General features: G+C 45.4%; 1 protein-coding gene across 1 annotated transcript in view; it reads right to left on the bottom strand.

Annotated features, from left to right (window-relative positions):
- LOC137326836 (potassium/sodium hyperpolarization-activated cyclic nucleotide-gated channel 2-like) overlaps positions 1-17,562 on the bottom strand; it is a 43,325-nt gene that overhangs the window by 10,780 nt on the left and 14,983 nt on the right. The window contains exons 5-6 of the mRNA XM_067992216.1: positions 7,719-7,844; positions 694-787 (exon numbers count right to left, since the gene is read on the bottom strand). Coding sequence (XP_067848317.1) covers positions 694-787; positions 7,719-7,844 — 220 coding nt within the window. The remainder of the gene's footprint in view (positions 1-693; positions 788-7,718; positions 7,845-17,562) is intronic.

Below are 17,562 nucleotides of genomic sequence, written 5' to 3'. Positions count from 1 at the left end.
GATCCATCCTCAACTATTCTCATGCACGTCCAAGTGGTCAACAAAAGTGCAGGTAGGAACCTTAGAGCATGTTACTTGCTACCACCAAGATGCCATTATCAATTTGTATAGGTCTTGGCACACCTACCTGCTATTTATCATGTGGAAATGTCTTCTCAGAGTCTGGATCAGCAGAGAGGTAGATACAGTGCTGCAAGGACATTTGCTGCTACCATGCAACATAGACCCGGCACATGCACTAACAGTAATGGCCAGCTGTATCCTTAAACTTTGCTCCACCTCATTGCAGGCATGCTGCAATTCTGAACTATGGAGATGGTGCTATGTAGTGACGCAGTGATCCACCCTCTTCACAACCATCTCACGTACCACAATTTCCATCCACTTCAGCGGTCATCACAATGGATATGGGTGCTGGTCTACTGTCACTTGTCTGCAGACTCATGTCTGCACCTTACATTTTTGACATTTGTTTCTCTTCATGTAGTGTTCATTGCTCAATAGTAAAATATATCAATTTTCTTCAGGGCACTTCGATGGAAAATACTGCAATAGTATTTTGAATTAGATACACTAATGTTTGAACTCTCAACTTGTCGCAGGAATTGAACGCTCCAGGATTCTTATCAGGGTGCTTGAACTCTATTTTAAGCTTAGATCTGATTGACGATAAAATTTGATGCATTTTGGTACCTGTAGGTAGGCCTCCTATCCCATAACTGTTGCCTAGTGTGTGAGAAATAGCACGAAGCACTCCAGCTGAATACTGATCAGCCCACCATGCTGTCTGTAAAATAAAACAGAATTCTTCTGTACACAAATTTACAATATTAATATGATGTTTAGGATATCTCAAATCATGGAGTGGTGTATAAGTTCACCCAGTTATTTTAAATGTGTAAAAAACCTATATATTGAAAATGTACAGCATCTGATACAACATTAAGACTAAATGTAAATGGCCATCTAGAGCAACAGCCACTTACTTTTTTTTGTCCTTTAAAAGTATCTCTAGCTCTTCTTTTGTTGGTTGTGTTTTTGGTGCATGGAGGACAGATGGAGCAGAGAAAGTGGTAAAAGTAAAAATAATGTAAAGAAACAAACATTTTTTAAAAACATAAAGTCTCTGAATATCCACCATGGGGTGCATCTAGGCACAAATACCCAATGCCTCCACCAATGACCTCTCCAAGTTTGATGTGGAGATGCCGGTGATGGACTGGGGTGTACAAATGTAAGGAATCTTACAACACCAGGTTATAGTCCAACAGTTTTATTTGAAAATCACAAGCTTTCGGAGGCTTTCTCCTTCATCAGGTGAGTGTCGGATTCCTTGAAAATTACCGCATATATAGTTATAGAACAATGCCTGGTGATTACAGATAATCTTTCCAACTGCCCGTTATCTAGGCAATCAAATGAATTGAATAGTGTTCAGACAGAGAAACATTAGATACCAGACTACTGAATATACAAACGGCCAGAACCAAAGACAGAGAGGGAGAGAGAGAGAGAAACATCCGAAAGGAAGAGAAAGAGAGAGAATGACCAGTTGTATTAAAAACAGATAACATTTTTTTTCCCGCTGGTGGGGTTACGTGTAGCGCGACATGAACCCAAGATCCCGGTTGAGGCCGTCCGCTTGGATGCGGAACTTGGCTATCAATTTCTGCTCGACGATTTTGCGTTGTCTTGTGTCTCGAAGGCCGCCTTGGAGAACGCTTACCCGAAGATCGGTGGCTGAATGTCCTTGACTGCTGAAGTGTTCCCTGACTGGGAGGGAATCCTCCTGTCTGGCGATTGTTGCGCGGTGTCCGTTCATCTGTTGTCGCATTGTCTGCATGGTCTCGCCAATGTACCATGCTCTGGGGCATCCTTTCCTGCAACGTATGAGGTAGACAACGTTGGCCAAGTCACAGGAGTATGAACCATGTACCTGGTGGGTGGTGTCCTCTCGTGTGATGGTGGTATCTGTGTTGATGATCTGGCATGTCTTGCAGAGGTTGCCGTGGCAGGGTTGTGTGGTGTCGTGGACGCTGTTCTCCTGAAAGCTGGGTAATTTGCTGCGAACGATGGTCTGTTTGAGGTTGGATGGCTGTTTGAAGGCGAGTAGTGGAGGCGTGGGGATGGCCTTAGCGAGGTGTTCGTCGTCATCAATGACATGTTGAAGGCTGCGGAGAACATGGCGCAGTTTCTCTGCTCCGGGGAAGTACTGGATGACGAAGGGTACTCTGTTGGTTGTGTCCCGTGTTTGTCTTCTGAGGAGGTGTATGCGATTTTTCACCGTGGCTCGTCGGAACTGTCGATCGACGAGTCGAGCGTCATATCCCGTTCTTACGAGGGCGTCTTTCCAAGTTTGGGGGGGGTGCGGGAGTTCAGGTGGAGGACCTTTTATTAAAATGCCAAACTTGGGTTCCCATGCCAAAAGCGGCACATCTAGAGTGCCTGCCATTAGCATCAGACTGGAAAGTCTGGAAGAGGAGTCTGGGTGAGGTGGGGGTGGCTCACCCTCCTCTGAAAACAATAGAGCTGCCCCCAGTGGTGCCCTTACAAAGGTGAACCTCACAACCACTGGTGGTTGGGGAGGTCTGCCTGGTTAAACCAGGTGTACCCCCGCCAGTCATATGCTGAGTCCCTCTGAAGGATCAGGGAGTGGAAGCTCCGAACATATAGAGTCCTGCCCCATCCCTTACAATGATCGCATTGTTTGGGGTGGACAGAGGCTATCCCACACAAAGCCATTGGATTATTTGGAAACAAGGCCAGGACCCAGTATATTTGAGTCTCCGAATAGTTTCCAGCCACTCTGGCAGACGTCCGCTGAAGTTACAGAACAGCCATGGATTTTTGGGATTAAAGTTTTTAGAGTCATCCATCTATAAGAGATGTCCCGAAATCAAATTTATTTGAAAGGGAATGCATTTTGAATTATGGTTGTTGGCGCTTAAATAATTGTGAAGAGCACTCTCGTCCTGTCTTTCTACCGGCCACATAATGAATCAAATATTTCTTTACATCACAGAGAGCTGTACTGTATTATGCCTTCCATGATACCTCTTCAATCAGGGATCTCGAATTGTTGTCCACAGTCAAGGATCCAAGATAGCCGAATATTGGTATATCTTTGGGATGTTTCACATTAAAAGCAGCATGTCAAGTGGATAAGGCCATAATAAAGGCGAATGGAATAGTGGGTTTAATGGCAGGAGGTATAAGATAGTCACTAATAAATATAAGATAGTGACTAATAAATCCAATAGGGAATTCAGGAGAAACCTCTTTACACTGAGAGTGGTAAGAATGTGGAACTCGCTACCATAAGGAGTAGTTGAGGTCACTAGCATAGATGCATCTAAGAGGAAGCTGGGTGAACACATGAGGGAGAAAGGAATGGAATGATATGCTGATGGGTTAGATGAAGTAGGGAGGGAGGAGGCTCGTGTGGAGCATGAATATCGGCATGAAGCCATTAGGCTGAATTGCCTGTTTCTGTGCTGTAAATTCTTTGTAATTCTATGTATAGAATATAAAAGTCAAGAATGCTGAATCTATGTGAAATCTTAGTAAGACCACAGTTGCAGTCTTATGTCTAGTTTTGGGCTCACACCACAGGAAGAATATTGAGACAATAGAGCGGGTACTGTGCAGGCTCACTAGGATGCTGCCTGGTATGAGGAAATACAAATACAAAAAGAGACTTGAAAAATCAGAACTGTTTTTGTCAAAGGAGATTACAGGGTGATTTGATAGAGGTGTTTAAAATTATGAAGGGATGGGACTGAATAGATAGAATCAGACTATTTCCAGTAGCTGAGGGGTCTAGAACAAGAGGACACAGATACAAGAGATTTAGGACAGAGAGCAGAAGAAATATTTTTACACAGAGCGTTGTAAGGCTGTAAAATGTACTACAGGAATTCATTATTGTAGCAGAGACCATGGACATGATTTTTTATCTGGAGCTGGAAAGATAGGGGGGAGGTAGATTTACGCGTGGGAAACCTGGAAGTAAAGTTGGCGGGTTGGAATGTGCGATCGTGACCTAATTGAATCATTACAATTTTACTTCCAGATATTCCGCACGACAGCAAGCCGGATTGACAAGCTGGCTACCTGTCGGGCGGGAAAGTAACCTGGGAGGGGATGCCATGTAAGACTGACATTATCGGGGGGGGGAGGGTGTCGGTCAAAAGGGTGTTGGGGCTGGACATCGTGGGGGTGAGAGGGGATCGGTCATCGGGAGGGGATCAGACATAGGGGAGGCTGGAGACATCGGGGGGCTGTGGACATCGGGTGTTGTGGACATCGGAGGAAGGCTGTGGACATTGGGTGTGGACATCGGGGGCTGTGAACACGGGGGCTGTGGACATCGGAGGAAGGCTGTGGACGTTGGGGGCTGTGGACATCGGGGGCTGTGGACATCGGAGGAAGGCTGTGGACGTTGGGGGCTGTGGACATCGGAGGAAGGCTGTGGGCATTGGGGGCTGTGAACATTGAGGGCTGTGAACATTGGGGGCTGTGGATATTGGAGGAAGGCTGTAGACATTGGAGGTAGGCTGTGGATATTGGGGGCTGTAGACATTGGAGGAAGGCTATGGATATTGGGGGCTGTGAACATCGGAGGAAGGCTGTAGACATTGGGGGCTGTGGACATTAGAGGAAGGCTGTGGATATTGGGGGTTGTGGACATCGGAGGAAGGCTGTGGACTTCGGGGGCTGTGGACATCGGAGGAAGGCTGTGGACTTCAGGGGCTGTGGACATCGGAGGCTGTGGACATCAGGGAGGGGCTGTGGACAATGGGGCTGTGGACATCGGGGGCTGTGGCCATCCGGGCTGTAGACATCGGAGGGAGGCTGTGGACATTGGAGGAAGGCTGTGGACATTGGGGGCTATGGACATCGGGGGCTGTGGACATCGGAGGAAGGCTGTGGACATTGGGAGCTGTGGATATCGGGGGCTGTGGACATCAGAGGGAGGCTGTGGACATCGGAGGAAGGCTGTGGACATCGGAGGAAGGCTGTGGATATTGGAGGAAGGCTGTGGACATCGGAGGAAGGCTGTGGACATTGGGGGCTGTGGACATCGGACGCTGTGGACATCGGGGTTTGTGGACATCGGGGGTTGTGGACATTGGGAGTTGTGGACATCGGAGGAAGGCTGTGGACATTGGGGGCTGTGGACATCGGATAAATCTTTCTAACAGTGGGGGGAGGGCAAAGAAAGTGGCTCAGTATAATGGAGGCCGTTTTTTTACCTTGATTGGGGGCTGTCACGTAACATTAGGTCCAACCCCATTGTTATAATTTGGCTATGTACTATTATGCTTTCAGCATGCCTAAAGCTACAATACTTAAGAATGTTGAAGTCAATCACCACTTTCATTATATAATAGATTAGAATTTTCCTCTGTACACTACATGTAATTAAACCCATTTATAAAGAATTGATTTATAATTTTGTTACACATAAAACACAGAAAAAGTAACAGAAGAAAAATGAGATAAGCAATCAATTGAAATAGCAGTATATGACTACTAAAAAAAACAATTTCACAATCTGAAATCCATGCTGCTGCTTGCTCTCCCCGCCCCCCCCACCCCCACCCCCACTCCACACGCCCCCACGCACACACACAACTGCTTCCCTTCCGTGCAGTGTTTCCTTTCGTGGAACAGCTGAGAAAAAGCCACCCTAATAAGAACATAAGAAATAGGAGCAGGTGTAGGCCATTCAATAAGATCATGGCTGATCTTCGACCTCAACTCCACTTTCCAGCCCGATCCCCATATCCCTTGATTCCCCCAGAGTTCAAAAATCTCTCAATCTCAGATAATTCAATATGGCAGTCTAGTTTGAATGTCAAACAAGGCTAAGCTTGAATATGGATTTTATAGTGGGAAATCTGACATTATAGCCTAGACTTTCCATGGTAGAAAATCTGACAATCTAGCCTAGGCTTTCTAATAAGGTATAACCTTGACTGGAAGTAGACTAGTGTGGGGTGCCATGTGTTTCTGGTACTGTCTGACCAGCGTGGCAATCCACCAATGTTCTTCCTCTTCTTTTTCTTCCAAAAAGCAAAATTACAGAGAATTCCCAATGCGAAATGACTGTGCTATGTCTGAAAGAAGGGGAAGAAAAACATCAGCCCTACAGCAAATTGCACAATGGCAAATGGGAAAGCCTTTGGAAACAGCAAAAAAAATCAGGTCATAAATAAGGTTTCTGATGATATAACATCTATAGCTGCTGAGATCTTTAATTTTGCTCCTGTCTTTTTAGCTACCCTGGATGCTATGTATATATACATAAAAATTTAACAGAAAAGGGAATAGTGCCAGAGGACTGGTGGACAGCTAATGCTATTCCTATATTCAAAAATGGAGATAGAACAAATCCAGGGAACTATAGACCAATTAGCTTAATGTCAGTGGTAGGAAAGATATTGGAATCTTTACTTAAAGATATAATAGAAAAACATATTGGGGCCGATTTTCGGATGGCCGAGCGGGTGCGTTGGGGGCGGGATGCTCCGAAAATGGCGAAATCCCAGAGCGGGTTCGGAGCCCGGCTCCAACCCGCTCACTTCCGGGTTCCCCAATGACACGTTCGGGTGCACGCACAGCTCCCGCATGCGGGACTCCCACCGGCAATTAAAGCCGGCGGGATGATAATTTAGATACTTATTTAGGTAGTTGAGGTACTTGACAGACCTCATTGACTGGAGATTTTGGCAGGGTTGCATTTTGAAGGATCCTCAGCATATTTCCCGTGCTGTGGGAAACACTCCCTGTTGGAGCAAACTTGTTTCAGCCAGCAGCCAGTGAGAGACACAAAGGATTTTTAGACAGTTGGGGGCAATACCTTATTTATTGCAGCAGGGCACTCTGTCACTTCAGACAAAGTTTTGGCTGCAACACCTTTGTCTTTCCGCTCAAAATTATTAATTTATACCCTAAACTCTGCTGTGCAAACACATTTACCTACTTTACTCACACCGTCAGGGTGGGGGGCACCATGGCTGCATTCATCACTTCTTCCGTGGATGAACAACATCACCAGCCTCGCCAGGCACGCCATCCACCTCCACCACATGGAGCTCCACAAAACAGTGCTACGCCACAGGCCCCTGCACAACAGCAGGGAGGACAACAACAGAGAGAGCGGCATCGCAGGAGGCACTACCCTCGCCACGGGGTCTATAGACCGAGGCTCAGCTTCCTGGACCTCTCTGTGGAGCAGTGCATACGGAGGCTCAGAGTCAGTCGGCAGGTAGTCGCAGACATCTGCAGCCTCCTTCATGTCAAGCTGCTCCCGGCTGGCCCGAGCAGCATCTTCTTACCTGTCGCTGTCAAAGTCACCACCGCCCTCAACTTCGCCTCCGCTTCAGGGTGCCACCGGGGACATTGCCGGGGTCTCTCAGTCGTCTGCACACAAGTGCATAAGGCAGGTCACCGTCAGCTTGTTTCGCAGGGCCTCGCACTATATCAACTTCCCCTTGGATGACCTCAGCCAGACGGAGAGGGCAATAGGATTCCATGCTGTGGCTGGCTTCCCACGGCTGCAGGGTGTAATTAATTCCACCCATATAGCAATAGGAGCACCTCCACATGAGCCAGGACTGTTCATCCACGGGAAGGGCTATCACTCCATCAACACTCAGCTCACCTGTGACCACCGCAAGAGATTCCTTCACATGTGCGCCAGATACCCTGGCAGATGCGACGATTCCTTCATCCTCCGGGAGTCCAACCTCCCGCCCCTCTTCCACGCACTGAACACCCGCAAGGGCTGGCTCCTCAGGGATAAGGGATACCCCCTGCTCACGTGGCTCATGACACCTCTGAGGAACACCACCAAACAACAGCGTTGATATAACGACAGCCACATCGCTACCAGATCTACAATTGAGCATGCTATAGGACTGCTCAAGATGCGCTTCTTGTGCCTTGATCATTCTGGGGGAGCGCTTCAATACGCACCTGCAGAGTGGGACGCATTATAGTCGTCTGTTGTGCCCTGCACAACAGGGCACAACAGAGAGGGGTGCCGCTGCAGGAGGCCCCATCCACATATGCCACCCCTATTGAGGAGGAGGAGCAACTCATGGGCAGAACAGCGGCTCACCTGGCTGCTTGTGAGGCCAGGGAGTTACTGATATATGAACGGTTCTCCTAACATCAGACAGTGTGAAAAGTCCAGTCCTCACCACTTGGACAGAGGAGCGGCCACACCAGCCCCCTCCCCCTGCATAAAATAGTCATGCAACTACACATAAACCCACTGTAGAGTGACCCAATGGGTGGCATCAAGTGTGGGTGAACCTCATGAAAGGGACTTATTGCATAAGCCAGTCAAGAATGGCCAAGATGTGGCAGTAGTGGTGACAATATAATATTTAATGTGAGTTGAACAAAATTCAAATATAAATAAAAGACATGACAAACCGTCAAACACCCTTGTGCATCCCCTTTGTGCTCACAAAACCTTTGCTTTACGCTTCCGACTACTCCTACGTGGTGCTTCTCCTGTGGCTGCAGCAGAGGTGGTGGCAGGTTGCTCTTGTTCATGCCCTGACCGATTAGATGCTTTGGGCTGACGCCCTCTGGGTTGGGTGCCTGTGAGGGCCCCTCCAAAGACTGCTCCACCTACACCTGTGCAGGGGCAGACTCGACTACCTGGAGAGGAAGCAGCATCGCGGGTACTGGTTGAGAGGGGGGCAACGGGTGAGACATGGAAGCACTTTGAGTGACGTCCCTACTTCCATGTTCCCTTTCGCCATCATCCCTCTCCTGGGCCACTCCTACCATCCTGCTGGACAACAGTTTGGAGGACGTGTGAAGCCTTGTAAGGCCAGTGCTAGTGTATCAGCCTGCCTGTTTAAGGTGGCATAAAGTTGCTCACCCTGAGTCCGAAGGGTGTTGTCAGGGCCTCCATGGACTCATTGGTGAGCCGTGCGTGAAGCTCGATAGAGGCTAGCCTTCCCGCCATCTCAGACATTCCCGCACTTACCCACAACACTATCTCAGAGGTGCCCTCACGTCCATGTGACAGTATCTCGGAGATCCCCTCCTGTACCTGTGCCACCATTCCACTCATGCAGGAGTTGGACACTTCCATCCTCTGCGCGATTGTGAAGAGTGCGCGTGGCACCTGTTCCAGCACCTCGCAAATGTACTGCTGCCCCTCAATCATTCTCTTTTTAAAGGATGGCCCCCAGGGTTCATCATCTGTGTCCAGCTGAGCAGAGCCTGGAGAAGAATGCTTCCACAGCTGCCCCTGCCACCAGTGTCTGCTCATGCTCACGTGTGTGGTGACTCACCATGTGCAACCCCAACTAAGTGAGGACAGGGACCCACCGAGGTATGTGTATCTGCGCTGGTGGATGGCTCGCTCAGATGTGATGGTGCCCCCTCAGAGGCTGACAGGTCCTCTGAGGAATCGCCCTCTGCCATCACAGCAGTCACTGAAGGCCCTGTAAGAGAACAGAAGGCAATATTAAGCATGATGACAGATGTTGAGGTGCTGAAGATGGCAAGGCATGTTAACATCATTTGCTATTGTGAGGGCTGAATGTTAAAGTTCTGTCACTCAGCCGTTTGTCGGGTGGCAATCTCGGCGTGCCCGACGGACAGGCACTCGAGGGTGTGGCTCAATTCAAGAGCCTCCTGCTCCGCATCCGTGAGGACAACCTGATGTTGCGGCCCCCCTCCGGTCTTCGCCTTCTCCCATGCATTCTGGGCTCTCTTCTCCTATAAGGGGAGAAAGTAGAGAGGCATGAGTGAGGGATGGTGACGTGCCAACCGCTGAACGCATTGTTTTGGGTGAGGCTGACCATGAAAGAGAAGCATCAGAGGGTGAGTATGAGACAGAGCCATGACATTGTATGAGGACTGGGTTGAGTGGTAGTGGTGGGATGAGTAGTGGGGAGATGAGTAAGTGCAGGTGAGTTGAGGATAAGCTTTGAGTGGGTGTGAGGAGTGATGTGATAGAGTCATGTTGGCAGTGCCGAAGGAGTTGTGGGGTTGGGGCAGTGATGTGGAAGATGGAGTGTAGGAGAATGAGTAAGTGTACTCACTTTGGTTGACCTAGTTAGGTCATTGAAGCGCTTCCTGCACTGTATCCAGGTGCGGGAGACATTGCTGCTGCTGCTGACTTCCTCTGCCACTTTGAGCCAGGCCTTCTTGGTGGCAGAGGCAGGCCACTTCCTCCCGTCCGCCAGGTAGAAGATCTCCCTCCTCCTCCTTACCCAATCCAGTAAGACCTGGAGTGAGGCATCATTAAACCTGGGGACAGCCTTTCCCCTGGGCTGCTCCATGGTGTTGTGTGTTTCTTTGCTGCAGGATCACTCATCGGAGCACTGCCCCTTTAAATATTAAATAGGGCTCCTCCAGCTGACAGCCTGTGATGCTGGTGTGCAGTCCGCCCGCTGCGCAGGTTTCCGACAGGAAACCCGGAAGCCACTTCAAGTGGCATCAATTTACCCGCGATCGCGTGGGGAACAGACGGATTTTACTGGGCGATTTACCCACGCACCCAGTCGCCCCCCCCCCCCCCCCCGCTGCCAACCCGCCTTCCTGGTAATATCAGGGCCATAGAAACTGAAAATATAATAAAGAATAGTCAGCACGGATTTCAACAGAGAAGGTCATGCTTGACCAACCTATTGAATTCTTTGAAGAAGTAATAGTAACGTAATGCAGTGGATGTGATATACATGGACTTTCAAAAGACATTCGATAAGGTACTGCATAGTAGACTCGTGACTAAGGTCAGAGCATATGGAGTCAGAGGACAAGTAGCAGAATGGATAGGAAACTATCGACAAAACAGAAAACAGAGAGTTGGGGTTAAAGGTAATTACTCAGAGTGTTGGAAGGTGGGAAGTGGTGTTCCACAGGGATTGATGCTGGGACCACTGTTGCTCACCATTTACATAAATGATTTGGACTCAGGAATCAGAAGTACAATATCATAATTTATGGATGATACTAATTGGGGGGGGGGCAGTGGTATAGTTAATACAGAGGAGGACTGCGACAAAATACAAGAAGATGTTAACAAGCTTGCAGAATGGGCATGTAAATGCAAATGAATTTCAATATAGATAAGTGTGAGGTAGTGCATTTTGGTAGGAGGAATAAGGAGGCCATGTACTCCTTGGGGGAAAAAAGAGTCTAAATGGGGTAGAGGCGCAAAGGGATCTAGGGGTACAGATACTCAAACCATTAAAAGTAGCAACGCAGGTTAACAAAGCCATAAAAAGTGCAAACAAAGCACTGGAGGAATAAAATTTAAAAGCAGAGAAGTTGTGTTAAACTTATATAGAACTGTGGTTAGACCACACTTAAAGAGAACTGTGCACAGTTCTGATCTCCATATTACAAAGTCGATATAGAAGCACTGGAGAAAGTGCAAAAAAGTTTTACAGGGATGATACCAGAACTGAGGGGGTACGACTATCAGGAGAGACTGAACAAGCTGGGGCTCTTTTCTCGAGTAAAAAGACTGAAAGGTGACTGAATAGAAGTGTTTAAAATTATGAAAGCGTTTGTTAGGGTAGACGTGGAGAAGATGTTTCCACTTGTGGGGGAGTCCAAAACTCATATATACTCAAATATATACGGATGAGAAAATTAAGTAGTCCAATGAAACAGAAAAGTCAGATTGGGCGTACATTAACACATCATTACCATCTCAAATAGGCAAGTTGTTCCCCTGTATACTACAAATGATGATATTGTTAGCAATGAGGTAAAAAGATTCAAAGACCGTAAAATAGAAAAAATCAGGACGTGGCAAGGTAATAAAAAGGAAAAATTGCCAAACCAAGGGGATCAAACTAAACTGTATGCATATTAGCATATTAGTTTAGAAAAAAAGTTGGGAACTAAAACCATAGATTAAAAGAGAAAATCATGACATAGCAGCAGCAGTTGAAATGAGGCTGCAGCTGAGTCAAGATTGGGAATTTAATAATCCTGAGTACAGGATTTTCAGGAGGAATAGGGAAGGAAGAAAGGGAGGAACAAATCAGAATTAATTATAGATAATATCAAAGCACTACAGCATATGTATTTGAATGGAGAAATGGTTCAAACGGAATCTGAGCTGAGAACTTACTGGGAATATATTATGGACCACCAAAAATTGGGAAGAAAATTGAATAATAAATTTGTAGACAAATTAGAGAGGTGTGAATTAACAATACAGTCATAATTGTAGTAGATTTTAGTTATCCAAAACTAGCTGGAACAAGGAAAAAGTTTGTCGGGAGAAAGGGAGTGTTTTCTTTGTAGTGTGTTCCAGACCGTTTTTGCATTCCAACAAGGAAGGAAGCGCTACTTGACCTGGCTCTCGGTAATGAATTAGAGCAAGTAGGTAACCTAAAAGTAGGTAACATTTACGAATCAGATACTACATTAAGTTCAGTGTACGAATAGAAAAGGAAAAACAAAAGATGAAGACACGGGTACTTGACTGGAAAAAAGTAAATTATAGCAAGGTAAAAGGGATCTCGCTAAGATTAAATGGAAGGAAAAATTGGCAGATAGAAGCGTAGGTCAGCAATGGGAAATACTTAAACAGGCGATGGAAAGTGTACACAAGAACATAAGAAATAGGAGCTGGAGTAGGCCATACGGCCCCCCTAGCCTGTTCCGCAATTCAATAAGATCATGGCTGATCTTCAACCTCAACTCCACTTTCCCGCCTGATCGCCTTTTCCCTTGATTCCCTTAGAGTCCAAAAATCTATCGATCTTAGTCTTGAATAAAATCAACTTCTGAGCATCCACAGCCCTCTGGGGAAGAGAATTCCAAAGATTCACGACCCTCTGAGTGAAGAAATCCCTCTTCATCTCATTATCCGACCCCTTATCCTGAGACTATGTCCCCTGGTTCTAGGCTCTTGAGCCAGGAGAAACATCCTCTCAGCATCTACCCTGTCAAGCCCTCTTAGAATCTTATATGTTTCAATGAGATCACCTCTCATTCCTAAACTCCAGAGAGTAAAGGCCCATTCTACTCAATCTTTCCTCATAGGACAACCCTCTCATCCCAGGAATCAATCTAGTGAACCTTCGTTGCACCGCCTCTAAGGCAAGAATATCCTTCCTTAAGTAAGGAGACCAAACCTTAATCTGAGTCATCCCTTCATCTGAGTCACTAATATAGATTGTAAATAACTGAGGCCCAAGCACTGATCCTGCGGCACCCCACTAGTTACAACCTGCCAACCCGAAAATGACTCGTTTATTCCTACTCTCTGTTTTCTGTTAATCAATCCTCAATCCATGCTAATATATTACCCCCAATCCCATGAGTCCTAATCTTGTGTAACAACCTCTTATGTGGTGTCTTAACAAATTCCTTTTGAAAATCCAAATATACTACATCCACTGGTTCCCTCTTATCTACCCTGCTAGTTACATCCTCAAAAAACTCCAATAGATTTGTCAAACACGATTTCCCTTTCATAAAACTGTGTTGACTCTGCCTAATCATATTATGATTTTCTAAGTGCCCTGTTACTACATCCTTATATAGATTATTGTACTTTCCTACTACTGATGTCAGGCTAACTGGCCTATAGTTCCCTGTTTTCTCTCTCCCTCCTTTTTTGAATAGCAGGGTTACATTTGCTACCTTCCAATTCATGGGAACAGTTCTAGAATCTAGGGAATTCTGGAAGATCAAAACCAATGTATCCACTATCTCTGCAGCCACCTCTATGTTAGTCATCAGGTCCATCGGATTTGTCGGCTTTTAGTCCCATTAATTTTTCTAAAACATTTTCTTTACTAATTTTAATTACTTTAAATTCCTCCCTCACATTAGACCCTTGGTTCCCCACTATTTCTGGTATGTTTTTTGTGTCTTCTACTATGAAGACAGATATAAAATATTTGTTTAACGTCTCTGCCATTTCCTTATTCCCCATTATAATTTCTCCTGCCTCTGCCTCTAAGGGACCCACGTTTAATTTCGTTACTGACTTCCTTTTTATATACTTGCAGAAGCTCTCACAATCTGGAACTCTGGGTCAAAATCCTGGAACTCCCTTCCTAACAGCACTGTGGGAAAACCTTCACCACACGGACTGCAGCGGTTCAAGAAGGCGGCTCACCACCACCTTCTCAAGGGCAATTAGGGATGGGCAATAAATGCCGGCCTCACCAGCGACGCCCACATTCCATGAATGAATAAAAAAAATCTGTTTTTATATTTCTTGCTAGTTTATTCTTATATTCAATTTTCTCCCTTTTTATCAATTTCTCAATTTTTAGTTATCCTTTGCTGATTTCTAAAACCCTCTCAATCCTCAGACCTACTACTCTTTTTAGCAACATTGTAAGTCTATTTCTTAATCAATACTATCCTTAACTTCTCTAGTTAGTCACGGTTGGATCACTTTTCCTGTGGGGTTTTTATTCCTCAAGGTTATGTATATTCGCTGGGAATTATGAATTATTGCTTTAAATGTTCACCATTGCTTATCTACCGTCATATCTTTTAATCTAATTTCCCAATCTACCTTAGCCAACTTGTCCCTCATGCCTACATAATTGGCCTTGTTTAAATTTAAGACCCTTGTTTCAGACTTAACTAAATCACTCTCAAACTCAATATGAAATTCTATCACATTATGATCACTCTTCCCCAGAGGATCGTTTATTATAAGATTATTAATTAATCCAGTAACAAATCAAGTATATTCCAATAAAGAAAAAAAGGGGGTGTCCCAAAGGCTGGGGTTCCATGAATGAAAGGAAGATTTGAAAAAAACTTGAAAACAAATAAAAACTTGCAGGTTAGATAATAAATAGGAAAGGCAGGACAAATATAAGGAATAAAAGAAAGCTACATAAAGGGAGGTTAGAAAGGCTGAGGGAATGATGAGAGAAATTAGGATAAAACAAAGGGCAGCAGTAGTTCAGTTGGTAGCACCTTCACCTCTGAGTGAGAAGGTTGTGGGTCCCATTCCAGAGACTTGAGTACAAAATCTAGGCACTCCAGTGCAGTACTGAAGGAGCGCTGCACTGTTGGAGGTGCCGTCTTTCGGATGAGACGTTAAACCGAGGCTCCGTCTGCCCTCTCAGGTGGACGTAAAAGATCCCATGCCACTATTTCGAAGAAGAGCAGTGGAGTTCTCCCTGGTGTTTTGCCAATATTTATCCCTCAACCAACACCTAAAACAGATGATTTGATTATTTATCTCATTGCTGCTTGTGGGACCTTGTTCGCGCAGAAATTGGCTACCGTGTTTCCTACATTACAACAGTGACTACGCTTCAAAAAGTACTTCACTGGCTGTAAAGCACGTTGGGAGGTCCTGAAGTTATAAAGAAGGTTCTAACGAGGTTACCCAATTTTAAGATAGACAAATCACAGGGACATTCAGTACCTGGATTTAAGATGATTTACACCCAGTGATCTAAGAGAAACTAGGAAAAAAACATCAGAAACTCTGAATATAATTTTACAAAATTCTTTGGAAAAAAAAATCATGCTAGAGATGAGGGTAGCAAAAAGGAAATAAAGACATGCCAGGAAATTTTAGGGCAGCTAATCTTACTTCAGTTTCTGGTATACCTGCCACTAGTACCCACACCCCCAGATCTACAGGGAGAGGTGAAATTACCTCAGTTTGACGGATGTTGCACTGGTGGAGGCTCCTCTTCCCAAGGAAGCTGCACTCACATACCCCAGATAGCATTCCCCAGATGGCATCACCAAGAACATATCTTGCTTTATATGATACTGCATAAAAGAAGGCATGCCATTGTGACCAAGAGCCAGCATTACTTAATTGGTCACACCTGTCAAGATACCACCAAGCATTTCTGCAGGCCCTGGAACACCAATCTGGAAAAGACATGGGAAGCTTTCTTTTCAGGATCTGGGTCAGCAGAGAAGCAGATGTTGAGCTGTGCCATCTGCTATAAGGACACCAGTGGCTGCTATGCAGCAGAGGGCTGGCACATTCAGGACAGTAATGGTCAACTGAAACCTTGCTGCACCTTATTGCAGGCATGCTGCAAAGCTGACCTATGGAAATAATGCTGGGAATGGCGCACACAGGAACCCTCCTCACAAGTACCCCAGCCAGCAACACCATTATTTCAGCAGTATTAACTGCTGAAAGGGAGGAGTTTAGATGCTGAGTTGTTCCATCACTTGTCTGCATGGTCACACTGCACCTAGGGTCCTCTTTCACTTCATTTTTACCTGCCACTTCTTAATCCTTGGCAAAAGCTGCTGATGGGTTGAGATACCTTTTTACAGTTCCCCAAAAGTTTGCTGACAGTTTCTCCTCCTATTGTGACACTCCCCTTTCATTGTCAATCCCTTTAAATTTCATTTACGCAATTTACCTCTTCCAACACTAGTGTCTTTCCTGGACCTATCTGATTTTGCTTTTGGAGCTGTGAATAATTATTCAAACTAGCTTAAGAGTTTATTTTAATTCATTCTCGGGATGTGGGTGTCACTGGCAAGGCTGGCATTTATTGTCCATCTCTAGTTGCCCTGAGAAAGTTTGAAACAACTAAAGGGCTTGCTTGGCCACTTCATGGGGCAGCTAAGAGTCAACCATGTTGATGTAGGACTGGAATCACATATAAGTTAGTCCAAGTAAGGACAGCAGGTTTCCTTCTTAAGGAACATTAGTGAACCAGTGATGTTTTTAAAACAACCCTTTTTATTTGGTCGCTTTTTACTGATGCCAGCTTTTTATTTTCAAAATTTTTAAACTGAATTCAAATTCTCAAACTGCCATGGTGAGATTTGAACTCACGTTCTGTCAATTACTAATCTAGTAACATAACCACAACACTACCATATCTGATGAGTGGGGGATTGAGTATTATTTGCACTTGAGAACCAGGTTGGATTAGGCACAATCTTAAACCACTTGAAACTGACTTACATCTGAATACAAAAATCAGCCTCTAGTCTAGAACATGGGATGAAATTACTAAACACTAATTACTAAACATAACACTAATTTATGAGGAACACAAATTAATCTGGGTCAGTCAGCGTGGATTTTTAAAAGGCAGGTCATGTTTGACTGACTTTATAGAATTCTTTGAAGAAATAACAGAGAGGATAGATAAAGAAAATGCAATAGAAGTAGTTTATATGAATTTTCAAAAAGTATTTGATAAGGTACTACATACGAGACTCAGGGCAAAGATAATGGCATGGGGACAATGTAATCACAAGGATAGAGGGATGGTTGGAGAGCAGAAAGCGAAGTATAGAGGCAAAAAGAAGTTTGGACGAGAGAGTAGTGTTCCACAAGGGTCTGTGCTGAGGCCGCTTTTATTTACTATATACATAAATGAGGACTGAGGAATTAAGGGAGCAATATCAACATTTGCTAATGACATCAAATTGAGGGGGGCATGACAAAGGGTGCTTGGGCGGTAATCTGTCAGAGCGGATCACTCGCATGTTGTAAAACTCACCTGACATCCATCCCATCTGCTCCACCGCCCAGGCAGTGAAGGTAAAAATTGCCCCCACTGTATGTCAAAAAGGTATGGGGAGCAAGCA

Source organism: Heptranchias perlo, chromosome 11 (genome assembly GCF_035084215.1).
Source record: "Heptranchias perlo isolate sHepPer1 chromosome 11, sHepPer1.hap1, whole genome shotgun sequence".
NCBI lineage: Eukaryota > Metazoa > Chordata > Chondrichthyes > Hexanchiformes > Hexanchidae > Heptranchias > Heptranchias perlo.
The sequence above is the reverse complement of the archived record's forward strand: the minus strand, read 5'-3'. Positions and strand labels throughout refer to the sequence as shown.